A 16,776-nucleotide genomic window follows, 5' to 3' on the forward strand; every position below is an offset into this window, starting at 1 on the left:
ATCAGGAAGCATAAATTGTTGTTAAGACTTTTATTATATTTTTATGGATTTAATCTTCTAATAAAAAGAAATATAATCTGGTTTAACCCACTATATAATAAAAACATTTTGACAGACATAGTTGAAACCTATTTGAGGTGCACTATTGCATCAGCATCTGCTTGCCAATGCATTTTTTTTTTAGACAGGCAGTCTATCCAATAATAAAAAAAATTTAAAAAAATTTCTTTTTTTCCAGTATTTAAAATAATTTTTTTAAAAAAAACAACCTAAAACTGACCTGACAATAATAACTTTAGCAAGAGAGTATATATATGCGACCTAGCAAGAGAGTATATATATATATATATATATATATATATATATATATATATATATATATATATATATATATATATATATATATATATATATATATATATATATATACTCTCTTGTACACTCTCATATACAAAGCAGGAACAAAAAAAAAAACGTGAATATATATATGTACACGCATGTTTTTTTCTGTTTCTGCTTTGTTGTTTTTTTTTTTCCTTTTTTTATACAATTTTTTCATAAATATTATTATTTTTTTATTTTTATCATATTTTTGTTTTTATTTATAAATATTTAAGTTTATTTTTTTATTATAAAAATGTTTTTATATTTATTTTTGTTTATTTATTCTATTTCATTTTTATTTACATCTATTTACCAAAATGTTTAATTACTGTAATATAACTATATTTAAACCTTGCCGCAACCCTAAGCCTGAGCTTGATGCTGACCCAAACCAAACCCTCAGTCGATGTAGCAGCACTCCGCTGCAAGTCAGGCTATTTGGTAGTTGGTTTTTTTTTTTTGTAAAATCTGCCCTTTTAAGTGATACTATAGGTGAATATGTATCTACTATAACATATTTTTGCTTATCTAAATCAATACGGCATTTTTAGAATAAAGAAGAAAACGAAAAATAATAAATGAAAAGACTACTGCCCCATGCCAAACCCTCAGTCGATGTAGCAGCACTCTGCTGCGAGTCAGGCTATTTGTCAGTTGATGTCAGTTGATAATTTTATATATAAAATAGATATATAAAATTTTTTATATTTTTTTTTTCTTTTGTCTTTAAATAAAAAAATTATCAATTAAAATTAACAAATTAAATTGTTAACAAATTGAATTAAATTATCAATTAAAGGAATAGTTTTGTTCATTATTTTTCATTTTTCCTCATTTGCTTTCTAATATTTTATTTCTGAGAAAAGAAACGATTTGATTATTTTTCTTTTGTTTACATTACTACGAAGAATTGTAAATTTTTTTTGTTATCTTTTAAATGTACGCGATTATTAAAAAATCGTTAGAAATTGTTACTTTATTTAAAAGGGTTTTCGTCTATATTATAATAAAAAAGCATGTTGTTTTTGTTCGTAAGTCAGTCATCATTTTTGTGAAGCGCGTTTCAACCCCTCCCCACCCCCACCCCCCTCCAACATAAAAAGAAAAGCGTTGTTAAAAAAGGTTTTCCCATTAAGGTTAATCATTTTTTTAAAAAAATACCACTTATGCGCAATGTTTTTTATAAAAACAAAAGTGTTTATTAACATTTTTTTTGTCCATTAGTACTATTTATTTTTTACTTTTTTTACTTTTAATATAATTCTACATGGTGCAGTAACAAAGCAGACGGGATTATACTAGTTTTACATTATAAAAACGTTAGTAAAGATTTAAAGTTATTTATTTCAAACGTAATTATAAAGGTGATTTGAATAATCTTATTGTTTATTATTTATTTTAGTTAAGTTTTTTTTTTAGTTATTTATTACTAAGCAATTTTTATTTTATTTTTTATTATTTTTTTAAGATTTTTGTTTTTTAGAATAAGTTTGTTTTTTGAATAGAATATATAATTTAGAATAAGTTTTTTTTTTTAGAATAAGTTTTTTTTTTTTAATTTCTTTAAGTCAGGATAAGTTTTTTCAGCGCTTTATTAAATTGTTAAAACCGTAACAATGTTAAAATTTAAGTAAAATTTGTTTTTATTTTGGTTTTGAAGATGCGATTACGTGAAAAATAAAACTTTCTTAATTAGGGAGGATGTAGTTTGTATCACTATTTGTATACAAGTGTTAGTATATATGAATAAAAAAATGGTTACAGTCAGGCTGGACTCATAGTTTTTCATGTTCAAGATTGTATGTGAAATAAATGTTTTACATAAAATTACATCGATTAGAAACATAAATACCTCTAAATTTATGATGCCCACGTGACCAATTTTTCTGACCCCGCGCGAGAAAAGTAAGATTTTCTTAAAAACTTTTTATGTTTTTTAAAATAAAATCAAAATTTTTTAGAGATCGCCGATACGTTACTGTTTATCGGATTGTGCACCGAACTATCCATGCTGAACGGTTCAAATCACTTACGGATTGATTTGATCCGAAAGTAATATATCGGAAAAAAATTCGTTCAAATATTTTCGGACTGCAATCCGATTCGATGCTTTCGGATCAGACTGCAATTCGAAAATTTTTTTCGAATTGGAATCCGAACCGATATTATTTTTACGGATTTATACGGATTCAGAATAAAGAATGCTATTGAAATAAGATTCATTTTTATTTATTTACAATATTCAAACATACAATGAAACGAAATGATTTTAATGTTAAGAAAAAAAAAAGTCAAAATCACACTGAAAATGAATCATTTTTCCAAATTCATTTCTTAGCCACTCAATGTCTTGAGTTTTGCTGAGTTGCTTAGTGTTTTCTTTCATGTATACCAACATTTCAACCTTTGAGATTGAAAGATTGGTTCTTCTCGAGCTGTATATATTCCCTACCGTTGAGAAAACTCTTTCAGATGTTGATGATGAAGCTGGTATACAGAGATTTTTTCTGGCAAGCCTTGACATTATTGGGTAAATATACTAGTTTTGTTTCCTTAATATTTTCCTTAATAAAACGTGATGCATGCAAACAGTTTCCGAAAAAGAACTAATTATTTAAAAATTTTCCTTAATATTTTTCTTAACAATAAATGATATTTTAGAGGCATGCATAATGTTTTCAACAAAAGAACTAATTATTTTTGCCTTAATTGTTGAAATGAACGTAACAATTTTTCAAACTAGTTTTTATCTCTATTTCTATTTCTATTTAAGTAGGAGAAATATAACAATATAAATTTTATCGGACCAATCCACTAATTGAAGCAATCCGCAAAGCGAATTAAAAAAAAACCCCGCAAAAACTGAGTTTGAAAAATTCTTAACTTTTAAATCAAAATAATATAATGGCTTACCGTAATAAATGTAAGTGAAGTAGACTTGTTGATCTGTTGAACGAATTGTTGTAGGTTAAGATTTCCAAATAGGAATGATTGAAATTAAAAAAGAAACCCACTATTTATAGGACGCGCACAATAAAAATATAATTTATTTGGACCACACCATTTAATGGTGAGGCGAACGGAACGCGATTCGTATAATTTGCTTAGCGAATTAAAGTTAAGTTGACTGGTAAAAGTTTTTCGGATTAATAATCCGAACATAAAAAATCCGCAAAATAAAAATCCGCTAGCAGTTCGTAAAAATTTTTCGGATTAATTATCCGAAAAGCAAAGAGAATTCGAAAAAAAAAATTCGCTATTAATTCGTAAATTATTTTTCGGATTATGGTTTGTAAAATATTTAACGATCGGAAAGTTTTAATCCGCAAAATAAGCCGGTCTGACTTTTTGCGGCCTTTACGAACCGAATCGGCGATGCCTAAAAGTTTTGACAAATTAAATTTAAAAAAAAGTACTTATTTGACGTGTTTGACCGTGTAAAGTACCTATTGAAGTGTTGACTGTGAAGAAAATGCATCTTACTAAAACGAGATAACTGTAAACTTTACATGGTCTTCACTTCTATACAATGTTTTTAGTCGTGGTTTAAAAACAAGCAACTAAACAGTGTAGCGAAAGAATAAGATTTTAGCTACAATAAAATCAAAAAAATTATTTATAAAATATTACACTATATAAATACAAAAATTGCTTATATATATATAAAAAAAAATGACAAAAAAAAAAAAAAAAAATCATCTAAACACTAGTTTCATTATATTCTTTTTTGAGAAAGACTTCTTGTTTAATAAGATTATTCTGAAAAGCTAAATCTTCATCATTAGTGCTGCTGTTACTAGGAGCTTCAAAACTGTAACAATTCAAAGACGAGGATATTGAAGAATTGCGTGATTTGGAAATTGGATATTGAAGAATTGCGTGATTGCTGTTACTAGGAGCTTCAAAACTGTAACAATTCAAAGACGAGGATAATGAAGAATTGCGTGATTTTGCCTTGAAAAAAAAAATTTTGTTTGTAATAACTCAAAAAAAGTTTTTGTAATGTATTAAATAGGATGGGTCAAAAACTAAATATTTACAAATCTGCGAGTTGCAACATATGACATATATTTCAACTCGAAGATTTGTAAATATGTAGTTTTTGACCCACCATATTTTTCAAAATTGTATATAATGTACAAATTTAATAAGTACATACTGATGATATGCCTTATTTATTCCCGATTTTGGGGTCATTCAGGAAAGTATAAATCATACAAAAAAAATGATGAGTAAACTTTATGGTCATAATTAAAATTACTCAACATATTTAGTAATTATGAATTAAAAAAAAAAAAAAATTAATCCATAATATTCATTAGTTATTATTTTTATTATTGTTTAGATATTCCTTTTTTCACAGTTCACGCTCACACGTGAAAGTCCAGAGTAATTTTATTTTATTTACTGGATGTCATTATGAAACAATGTCTTAAATCATTTATTTGATTAAAAAGTGGCGTACCGCTCTTATTATTTTTTTAAATCATACACAAAAATATCAAACATTCTGCTTTTTTACAGCGTTATAAGAACTTTTTTCATTTAATATATTCACACAAATAAAACAAAACATTTTTATTAGATTAAATAGTAAAAGATGAACAGTTCTCCAAAGTTAAATTGAATATCTCTACAAATGTTTGCTATTGTAATCAACAACGCAGATTTAAAAACTATGAGCGACTAATCCATCTTTAAAACATTTCCAAAGAGAATTAAAAAAGATAATGAGCAAACCCTGTAACTAGTTTCTTAAGGAGTTGCAGCTTCATTTGTTGGAATGAGTTCTTAAATCAGTGCGCTGCATGGTCCAGATACAACAGGTTCGCGGACCATTTCTGAACCTATGGTCCTATTTTAGATTATTTTATATATTATCATGTTAATTTAGCTATATTTTTAGTTCCTTAAAATGACACAAGCATTTAAATGCTTATGCTAGACAACTTACTACAAATAAGCTTAAGAGAATTTTTTTGATAAATAAATTCTTAAATTGGGTGAAAATTAAGACATGTAAAGAAAAATAGTCATGCAAAGCTTACACGGTTAATCTAAACATTTATTTATATTTAGTGGGTGTCATACTTAAAATGGATTTCATACTTAAAATGGATTTCATACTTAAAATGGATTGCGCATACGTTAGGGTGGATCGTTCTAAAAAATTTTTATATTTTATGGGGAATTTTAACAGTGATGACATTTGATCTAAAATCCGAATCAGTGATGCTTCTGCTGCATGCTGACTTTTTATTAAGTGGAAAAATAAATGTTAATATGTTCTCTTGCTGTTTTAGCAATTTCGTTTTGATTTTTGTATTTAAAATATTATCTAGTAACTCTAAATAACATTTAATAACATTAGATGCAACTAGCATAGTAAAGCAGCAATACTGCAATTTCTTCTTACGTAGTATCATACCATACATATCATTATATCATCTTGAGTATCAATATTAGGTGGTGATTTTAGCTTGAATCTTATACAAACCTTTTATAATTTTCTCATCAACAAGTCAACTTACTTTGTTCCAACATTCTCAATTATCATTATCATAATTAGGATCAGAATCAACTTCTTCACTTTCATTCTCCTCATCATTGATTAGTTTTTCTTAAGTAATTTCCTATAATTCAAAATGAATTTTAAGGCAACAACAAAGTTAATGGATAGTTCTTACCCTATTTTATTCATAACTGATGCACCACCAGTAACACCTCAAAAGACATAAAGCTTATTTGAGTTTGCTTAGTTCTTAGTCGATCATAAGGGATTTTGAGTCTTTAGTCTTTATAACCATTTATAATATTTTGACTCTCGGCAAAAGTTTAAAAAGAATACGATCTACAGCTATTAAACATCTTTAACTTTGTTACCTACTTTATTAAAGTAAGCAACGATACTCAGCTGTATATTTTAACTTTGCTAAAACAGCTTTGGTTAGAAAAAAATTATGTTGGTGGTAAAAATAATACAAGAAACTTGTGATTGCACTCAAATATCGATTTATCTCAACTACTAGTTAAGTATGCTTCTAAACTTTGGAAAAAATTTTTCCACATCAAAAATGACAGTCAGGTTACTGAATGTCATTTTTTACTGATGCACTGTTAATGTAACAATCAAGAAAATTGAAAAAAAAAAGCAAAAAAAAACTTGTAGTCCCAAAATTTAATTGGTACATTCATATTTAAAATAACAATTTAATTGGTACATTTATATTTAAAATAACAATTTAAAAAAAGCTTATAAAAATTTTATGGAAAAAAATAACTCGTTAGTGCTATAAAAGTCTTACTTTTATACAGAAGTTAGAGTTACAATCAATATGAGTACCATCTTTGAATTTTTTACAAAGTAAACAAAATTTTCTCTTTTGTTCTGCTATTTCAGGTGTTTCTTTCAAGATTTTAGAAAATATGGTTGAAAAGTGAGTTTGTATTCCATAAAGGTTTAGAAGAAATAAATCCAATAATGAAGGAAGAAAATATTTTCGTTGGTAAAGATAACGAGGAACAAATTTATAACCATTATCAAAGTAAACTGCAATATATTTACTTTTGCTATTTTTATCCATTACTTGACTATTGAGAAGTAGATCTAGCACAAATTTATAATTGTTGTGATTTTCATAGGGTGAATCTAAAACAATATGAATCAATATTGAAAACAACAATATTAATTACAATAATAATAATAACAATAAAATAAATAATAATAATAATAGTATTGATAACTTTAATTGTTATAATTAAAAAAATCATCAATAAAAATTCAAAAAATATCAATAACATTAATCATTATTAACAATTTAACCAATAATCAAAACAATGTCAGTTTCAATAATCGCACAGCATTCGCGACAAGCATTGTCATTCCAGAGAATAAATTAAAGATAAATTTTTATGAAGATTACAAATAAATAGCGTTAGTAGCAATAACAAATTACATCAAAAAAATCTCATTAATTAAATTATTACTCATTGGCTCCGTACACAGTACAACTACATAATCAGCTTTTTCAAAGTCTTTAAGTAAACCTGCCAAACCTTCAACTGTTTCTCTTTGAGGCTGAAAGATATCGACTAAAACGTTTATTCCTTTAGAACACATAATTTTACCAAGTGCAAACACTAATTCCTCTAATATACCACAACCATGAGGGTACACTATCATTACATATATATCTAAAAATAAAAATATTGATTATTCTTATTAGGAAAAGTTCACTCAAATCTTTATTAAAAAAAATTTAAACTTATTTTTTAATTTTTTAAATTTTTTATAATTTGTTCAATCAACATTTGAAAAAAATTAAACAATTTAAAAGCGTTTACTATCGTAAGCTGCACTGTCAAACATGTAGATTATTAGATATTTTTTATTATATATATTTTATATTGTTTTATAGATTTTATCTTTCCATTTGTGAAGATTAAGTATATCAAAATTGTATATTTTTATGATTTACAACTGGTAATAGTAAATACTTGTAAAACAAAGCTATTGTAATTTATTTGTTACTAGCCTTCTGCTACGTTTGTCATTAGTCAATTTTTCAGAAATTTTTTTTAAGTTCCACAGATGAAACAAACATGATCAACTAAGGTCTTTGGCCACCACCACCAATACTACCACCACCAGTCAATTTTATGACTGATTAAGAAAACCATAGCGATAGACCCCTTAGTGATAGGCAATTATCACTAAGGGGTTATCCATAAATTATGTCACAAAGATTTTGACATTTTTGGACCCTTCTCCACCTCCTATTTACTAATCGTCACTCTTTACTGTCCCCTCCTACCCACCAAAAATAAAAATAAAAATTATGCAACAAATTTGTACCCACCCCCTCCTTAAATTTTTTTGTTTTTGTTGTTTTAAATACAATAATATTTTTAATTTTCTTAACTGCTTTTAGTTATCTAATGAATAAATTTCAATACATATAAACTTTAATTATTACTCAATATTACTTTAAAAGTCATTATTTGAACACGCGTACAAATAGTAAACCCACAAAAAACTATTATTTGCAGGCAAAAAGTGTTTTAATTCTCTAATTTTTTACCATTTTATTATAATTCCATAGAATAAACTTGCAAATTTTAAGACAATCATGGGTGCAGGTTCAATTTTCTCTTAAGAGATTGAAATGGTATATTTTGATGTTTTATTTTAAAATATTTTTTAATGTTCAAACTATTATTGTTGTTTGATTATAACTATATTTATTTATTATTTATATTATTTAAAGTTTCATAAAATAATAATCTTTGCATACATAGATTAACTGATATGGCCGCAGCCGCAGTGTAGTTACAAACATTGACCAATGTAATACACTCTATTTCCCCCATACCTATTAAAGTCAGTCGATTGACTGACTTAAATAGGTATGGAGGAAGTAGAGTGTATACAGGGTGAAACAGCAAAAGTTCATGTACATTTAATTCAAATTAGAGTTATATAACAGTGACTGAACAGACAAGTAACCACCGAAGAAATTTAATTTTTGATGAATTAAGTTTCTTCGAATATTATTTAATTGTGCAATTGTGTGCATAAATCAACTGAGGGTTTATGATTTTGGCTAGGCACTATTTTAATCAATAGTTTTTCTAATTTTATAGATAAAAAAAAATGCTGTGCCACAAAACTTATTACCCCAATCCCCCTCTAACAAACCTTCACAAAATTGGTAACCCCTTCCCTCTAATGCGTGATGTAATTTGTGGATGACACCTAAACACTTATATATAATAATATTTTTTGATAAAAAAATATTTTACTTAAGGTATACTAAAACAGTTATACTAAAATAAATTTCACAACATTTACCAAACATCTGATTAGATACCGTAAGATTGGGTGGCTTTGGCCCATTTTGCACCTTAATGTCTATTGCATGAAAGCCACTAAAGTTATTTCCTCAAACACTACATAGAAAAGACAGTTAGAACTATCTGTCTCCCATTTGAAAATTATTTACCTGAAGTATCTTTTGGGTGGTTTAAATGGTGGGCCAAAGTCGCCCCTGTGTGTTAGGGTGACTTTGGCCCAACCCTTTAAAAAGGGACTAAAGGAAGCAAAACAACAAAAACAACAATATTTAGGCAAAGAAAAAAAATTTACAAAAATAAAGTGACAAAAAAAGCTTTAGTAACAAAGTTCTTGTATATACAGTAAATAAAATATAGGTACAAACTATACAAGTATAGGTACCAAGTAAACAAAACAGTTTAGGTATAAAGTAAACAAAAATGACTAAATAAATGTTTTAAAAAATTTAGTGAAAAAGTTCTGGAAATGAATTAATTCCTCTTTTCGAAATTTTCTTTGGTTCCTCAATAAAATCGACTATTTCAGACTGGGGAAAAAAAAGTTGCACTGCTGGTAGTGACCATTTCCAGTTAAGTCCATTTTTTTTCATAATAGTAATTTCTGCTCCATTTTTTCTTAATTTTTTCAACTGCAGAAAAAAAAATTTCGAAAGTTACTTTAAAATTATTCAATAGTTATTACATTAAATAATATTAGTTATTAAAATAATTAGTTATAAAGTTTACTAATTGATTAGCTAAATATAAATAATTCAAAATAAATAAACAAACCTGTCCAGAATTTAACTCTCCATTGCATTTAACAATTACATAACAATTCTCTACAAGATTTAACAATTTCTCCTTTTTACAAACATTTTTTGTTTTATCAATATTTTGAAAGTTCTTTTTGCCTAATGCTGAATGATCTAAAGATTCTGTATGACTTTCTACAACTAAACTTACATCCGCAAAAATTAGATTAAAAGTCTCAGTAGTTCCAGTATTTGTACTTGGGCCAGCAAAGTATCGACTTGTTGTTGGTCTCAATTGTATTTATAATACTGATAGGTGTATCTACATTATTTGAATTTAATCTATTATTTTCATTTAAACACAAGATGATATATCTGTTGAACATAAGCTTTTACCTGGGACAGCACATACTCTACGTTGCTTTGGCTTTTTAGAACCATCTGAGGGATCATCCAGTGACTTACATAAATGATCTAAAAATGATTGGCTTACTAAATCAGTAGTTGAGTCTAAACCAACATTACAACATGGTAGTCGTGAAAGCACTTGAGACTTGTCTAATGGAAAAATTCCAGTTTTGCGAAAACAAGCTCTAAGGTTATCATTCCCATGTTCATTTAAGTTGATAATTAAATGGTCTAAAAGATGATGTGAGATGTGTAGAGTTTGCTGGTAATGCCACAAATCACAAGTTATTGTTTTGACATGCATCCAGTACTGCAATGCTCAAATGTGAAGATAAGTTATGACCAATAATGACACTTCTTCCTTGAGCCTTCTTAAGTCTTGGAAGAAGTAAAGAGAAAAACCAGTCCTCAAAACATGTTGAGTCAAACCAACCAGTTTTTAATCTGTTATAACGTGCTTTTGGTGGCCCATGTTCCATCCATGTATTCCATAACGACTCAGCTTTGTAAACAACATAAGGTGGTAGCAATTCACCATTAGCATTGCCACAAAACATTACAGAGAACGAGGTCTTTGTAGAATTAATTATGCGTTCAGGATACTTACATCCACGCTTTGTTAATTTTTTTTTTTTACCTGGATCATCACTGAGATTGGTTTCATCATAATTCCATATATTATCAAATGATATACTACTTATTTCATTTGATAGATTTATAAAGTAGTTATCAATCAAAGTCATTCCTATTTCTGCTCTCTTTCGCTTTATGTTGCTTGCAAATCTTACTGTGAGTTCTGGATTTCTTTTTAAAAAAGATCGAATCCAATCGCCACCTGGAAAATTATTTTTGAACTGAGGTATAACAACGTTTTTTTTCTCTAAATACCCTTTTACTATGCATCTTAAATCATATTTATCAACAGGAAAACTCAGATGATTTTATTGCATAAACTCAGATGATTTTATTGCATATGCCTTAAACATGTCTTTTTCTTTTGATGTAAATATTTGCTGACCACCATACTTTTTTTAAATGTCTGTTTTATTTTATTTTTTAATGTTGATCTTGGTATATCCTATTTCAAAGCTGCTTGTCGTTGAGTAATTAAACCATTCTTTAAATCTTTTAATGCATTGTCTAACTGTTGTAAAGTATAAGTAACATATTTTTTTTTTCCACGATTTGGCTTGTAATTTTGTGGCATATTTAAACTAAGAACTAAACAAATTTTGCTATTTACCAATACGAACTGTTATACTGATTTTCTATTGCATTACTACTACAAAATTTTTCATTCCGACATAGTAACAACCATAATATCTATAAATGATCACTAAAAAAGGTTTACTCTAATACATGGGGTGACTTTAGCCTGGGCCAATGTCACCCTATGTAGTGGATCAAAGACAACCTATTTTTTTTTTAATCTCAATTGCAAAAAAGTAATAAACTGTTAAGCTTTAAAACAAGATAGAATCAAACACTAATGGTTTAAAATTAATTCAGTGTATATTCCAATAAAAAACCTTCTCCAAGTACTGCTATCGATGTAAAAGTTTACACACCTAAAAAAATTCGGATTTTAGGTGCTTCTTCTAAAGTGCAACTTACAGTAATATCACAAAGACTCAAGTTAAGTAAACTAAGTTAGACTAAATAAATAATAAATTTCCCACAATTTGCTACTAAACATTAACCGGCATACCTTGATGTATCAATTTTAAACCATTTTTAAACAAAAATTTTGCTTGGGCTAAAGTCATCCCGTAGGGCCAAAGCCACCCAATCTTACGGTACTTTGATAAATGGACTTTGAAGTGACTTTCAAAGATGCAGCAAAAATAAGCTAACTGCTTTTAAAAAACTAAATAACTGCTTTTAATAAAAGAAAAAACTAAATAACTGCTTTTAAAAGAAGAAGTAAAGTCATCAAAAAATTATAAGAAAATACTGTAAGACAACCAGGCATGCAAAGTCCTATCAATTTTTAGGGACCCCAGACACTAGGGTCAAAAAAAAGGGAGATGAAAAAGTCCCTGAATTGCTAGAGTGGACTACATAAAGTTTCAATTATGCTGGAAAAAAATATAATTAATTTTAGATTTCATTTATTTGCTCAAAAAATAACAATTTTTTTTTAAGTTGAAGGTATTTCTACTAATATAGTTTATATAAAGAAGTTTACATGGGGATAGTGATTGTTATTTCCTAACAATAAATTGTTACAATGATGCTAATTTGTTAACAGGAAAATAGAAACAATAAAACTAGATCATCATAGTAAAAACTTTTTTACTTAGTAGTTTTATGAAGCAGTTGAAGTTGCCTTGGATCCAAAATAATTTCTTGTCATTTGATTTAAATTCTGCAAGATTTAAAAAACTGTTGACAATTATGAAAAATTCATCATTCCTTAGGTTTATGTATGTAATATATATTATCAATATTTTGTCAAAAATAATCGATTGCAGCCTTTACTAGTTTGAAACCAATTATATCAAGAAGCTGAACTCAAGTACAATTACAATTTTTATTTCCACTTATTTTCTAAGTGGAAAAGCATTAAACAAAAAAAACACATAAAAAAACAAAAAACAATTGAGAAAAATGCGACATAATAACATAAATAACTTACCATCTTTAAGAAAAACATTTTGAATGTTCGACTCTTCTAATGAATGACATCTCCTATATTTGAACACTTGAAGTTTTTTAAGCAAAAAGATGAAATCCCTTATAAACTTTACTGCCAAAGCCAAAAACAAAACTGCAACCAGTGCCGCAACTGTGATATAAATAGCAATTTTGTTTTCTGCTGTTTTCTTTTCATTTTTTCTAAACTTTTCTAAACGCAGTTAAATATTTTAAAAGCTTTAAGCATTAGAAAAATAAATTTATTATATAATAATAAATTATATTATAAATTTATATTTAATCATTTATAAAATCATATAATCAATTTGAAAATAAGTAATCCTTTGATGATTAAAATACCTCTTGTCTAAAAGGTCATTCATTGAATTAACTCAAAATCAATATATTTTAAAGAAATATGTATGTCTTCAAAACATAATATATTAGGTTCTGAAGACATACATATTTCTTAAAACCCGAAAGTTCTGTCCGCTTATATAAATACAATTTTTGACGCACTAGCACATCTTTATTTGGCTCATTATTTTTATATTTTAAAGTATTCATACAGAAGTAGCAAATTAACTCAAACAAATTCATTTTACGAAGAAATGTTACAGAAGCATGTAGAAATTTATTGAAAGTGTTTGATGAAAGTACTGTTTCTGATAGAACATGTGGAAGATGGTTCCAAAAATTTCAAACCTGTGATTTCGACCTTTCTGATCGGTCACATTCTGGGCATCCATCTTTGATTGATGACAATATTATTAAGAACATGTTAAAGCAAGGTCCTTTTCTGACAACATCCAAGATTGCCGAAACACTTAAATCAGCTCAGGGAACTATTTCGGTAAACAATATTCGAAAGATAGGATTAGTATGGAAATAATCAAGATGGGTGCCACATGAATAAAGTCAGAAGAATTTGGATGATTGAGTTGTCATATGCACATCTCTACTTGCACGGAACAGAACTGAGCCATTTCTGAACATGATGATATCTGGGGATAAGAAATGGATTACTTACGAAAACATTGTAAGAAAAAAGCCATATTGTGAACCGGGAAAACCTAGCCCTTACTTATCTAAACCACATTTGACTCTGAATAAGAGAATGTTGTGTATTTGGTGGGACATTCAAGGACCAATACATTATGAGCTTTTAAAACCAAATGACAAGCATAGTTCGGAGAAGTATTTTCAGCAACTGGATAATTTAAAGACAAAAGTCCAAGAAAAAAGGCCAGGGATGTTCAATAGTAAGAACAACATACTGCATCATGATAATGCCAGGACGCATGCTGCTTTAGGGACTTGACAAAAAATTGCAGAGCTTGGAAATTTTGTCACATTCACCATACTCCCCAGACTTAGCGCCCTCTGATTATCACTTATTTTTGTCCTTACAAAATTTCTTGAATGACAAGAAATTTGAAAATGAAGAAGATATCAAACAAGCACTGGTTTAATTTTGAATCAAAGAATGAAATGTTTTTCAAAAATGGAATATACAAATTACCATCTCAATGGCAAGATGTCATTGAAAATAATGGCAAATATATCATTCAATAAAGTTTATAGGTGATATTAAAAATTTGTATTTTATTTTGTTCAAAAAATGGACACAACTTTCCGGAAGACCTAATACTAAATGTTATTAATGGAAACCTATTAAAAAAATTAATTTTAATGTTAAAAATACAGTTGTTAAAATTGTAATATATTTTACAATTGATTAACTCAAAATATAATCATTGTTATTGTATATTGCTTATGTACTAAAAGTGACCTGGTAGTGGTACAAACTCTCAAACTTTGTAAACTAATTTCTTATGATATCCCATAAAAAATTAGTTTACAAACTTCCAAATCAAATCGGGTACTCCTACAAGAAGAGAACCTCAAAGGTTCTGTTATAGCTCCTTATTCCGTAGGAGAGTACAGCGCTAAACTAATTAAAATTAAAGTTTTCACTGTGTTCTCCTATGGAAAAAAAAGGAGAATGGAAACCCTAGCTACAGCAACTATTTTTTTCATTATATTTATAAACAATCTTGTTTATAATTTGAATTAAATCCAAAAATGCAGACAACACAAAGTTACTTGCTAGAACTAATAAAAATAATGTACGACGCAGATACAACTAAAGTGCAATTTGATGTTAACAAAATTACTCAACGGATATCAAAATGGCGTATGGGTATTAATATAAATAAAAACAAAACTATGTATATCAGCTGCAGAAATTCAAATACAAAAAATAATATAAACATATAGCCAAAAAGTCCAATGAATTATGTTCAACTTATTGGACCATGATTTCAAAATCCAAAGTTCAAATAATTTAAAACAGAAAAATCAAGTTAGTAAATCTTGCTTTACAGCAAACCAAATGCTTAGTAAGCTAAAGAAAACATTTTCACATCGAGGTTCAAATCTTTAGAAACTTTTATTCACTTCCTACACTAGACTTTAAATAAATTTTTCAATACACTATAGAATCCAAATTTTAAGAAATGAAATTAAAAAAACTTAAAAAAAAAAATCAAAAAAGCGCTAAAAAGATTTTCTATGAAATAAAACATCTTACTTTTGAAGAATAATGCAATCATTTAGACTTCACTAAATTTAAAAAGAACATGAGGCAACCTCATTAAAAAGAATTGAAAAATTGAAAGAGTTTAATAAAATACATGTGTACCCAGAACCATTATGTTTACCTTTAAAAGGGTAAAAGTTAATTAGAAAAGAACTAATAAAAAACTACAAAGACAACTTCAAAATTAAATTAACGTAATTGCAAACAAACAGAACAACATAAAGAAGATGACTCAAAATCTATAAATGAGTTTAAGAAAAAAATAGACAAACATCCTTACTACAGCTAGTCAACTAATGTTGATCAGATTTGCAAGATTTAAAAGTGCTATTGCATATCATAGTACATATAATACCATAATTATATAATTAAATTCATGTAGCAGATCTTTAAATTTATGAAACTAGATTTTTTTTTAACATCTTCACTTCCAACAAAGTTGCAAGCAACCACCATTAGTTGGAAGTTACTGGAAGAGAAAAGATGAAGTTTATAGAGAAAGATAACAACTGACAGACAACTTAAAAGATTGCAAATTATCTAAATCAGGAAAACAAGATAAAGGAAGTGAATTCTAAAGAACTGATGTTCGAGGAAAAAAACTAGACAAAAAGGATTTTTTGGAGCACTTAAGAACAGTCACAGTATAAGAATGAGATTTGATGATGGGTAACACAAGTAACACGAGAATAAATTTTAGTAGATGTCACAAGAGGCACTTGCTCTTTAGAGCAGTGCCCATTATAGTATTAATAGAAAAGAGAAAGAGAAGCAACACTACGACGGTGTGATAAGGGTTGGAGGATTGGGTACAAGAGCAGATCTTTTGTAGGAGAGAGCGCCGCTCTCTCCTACAAAAAAAACCGGGACAATGGTCACCCTAATCATAGTTACCTTAATTGATAAGATGTCACATATTTCACATAGTTGCATAGTAACAATATAAAAGTTTCTTTACTAACAACAACTAATTTCTTATACAAAACTTAAAACTAAGAGGTTTACAGAAATTTTTTAAATAAAATTATCATTAAATGTACTATTAATACAATAGTTAACAAGTAAAATAAAGTTTTAACCACTGTTTTATAAAATCTAAATAACTACTGTCAAAAGGATTGCTGTAAATAATTACCTTAGAATAGATATTTAACCTAA

At 27.6% G+C, this 16,776-nt stretch overlaps 1 protein-coding gene across 2 annotated transcripts in view; it reads right to left on the reverse strand.

The window, feature by feature from the left end:
* Positions 1 to 3,954: 3,954 nt before the first annotated feature.
* The window catches only part of LOC136088525 (uncharacterized), a 68,428-nt gene continuing 55,606 nt past the window's right edge, over positions 3,955 to 16,776 (reverse strand). For both annotated transcript variants that reach the window (XM_065812383.1, XM_065812384.1), the window contains exons 3-6: positions 13,018 to 13,227; positions 7,372 to 7,578; positions 6,690 to 7,033; positions 3,955 to 4,338 (exon numbers count right to left, since the gene is read on the reverse strand). In XM_065812383.1, coding sequence (XP_065668455.1) covers positions 4,084 to 4,338; positions 6,690 to 7,033; positions 7,372 to 7,578; positions 13,018 to 13,227 — 1,016 coding nt within the window. In that variant the 3' untranslated portion in view covers positions 3,955 to 4,083. The remainder of the gene's footprint in view (positions 4,339 to 6,689; positions 7,034 to 7,371; positions 7,579 to 13,017; positions 13,228 to 16,776) is intronic.

The sequence above is a fragment of the Hydra vulgaris genome, chromosome 12, assembly GCF_038396675.1.
Source record: "Hydra vulgaris chromosome 12, alternate assembly HydraT2T_AEP".
NCBI lineage: Eukaryota > Metazoa > Cnidaria > Hydrozoa > Anthoathecata > Hydridae > Hydra > Hydra vulgaris.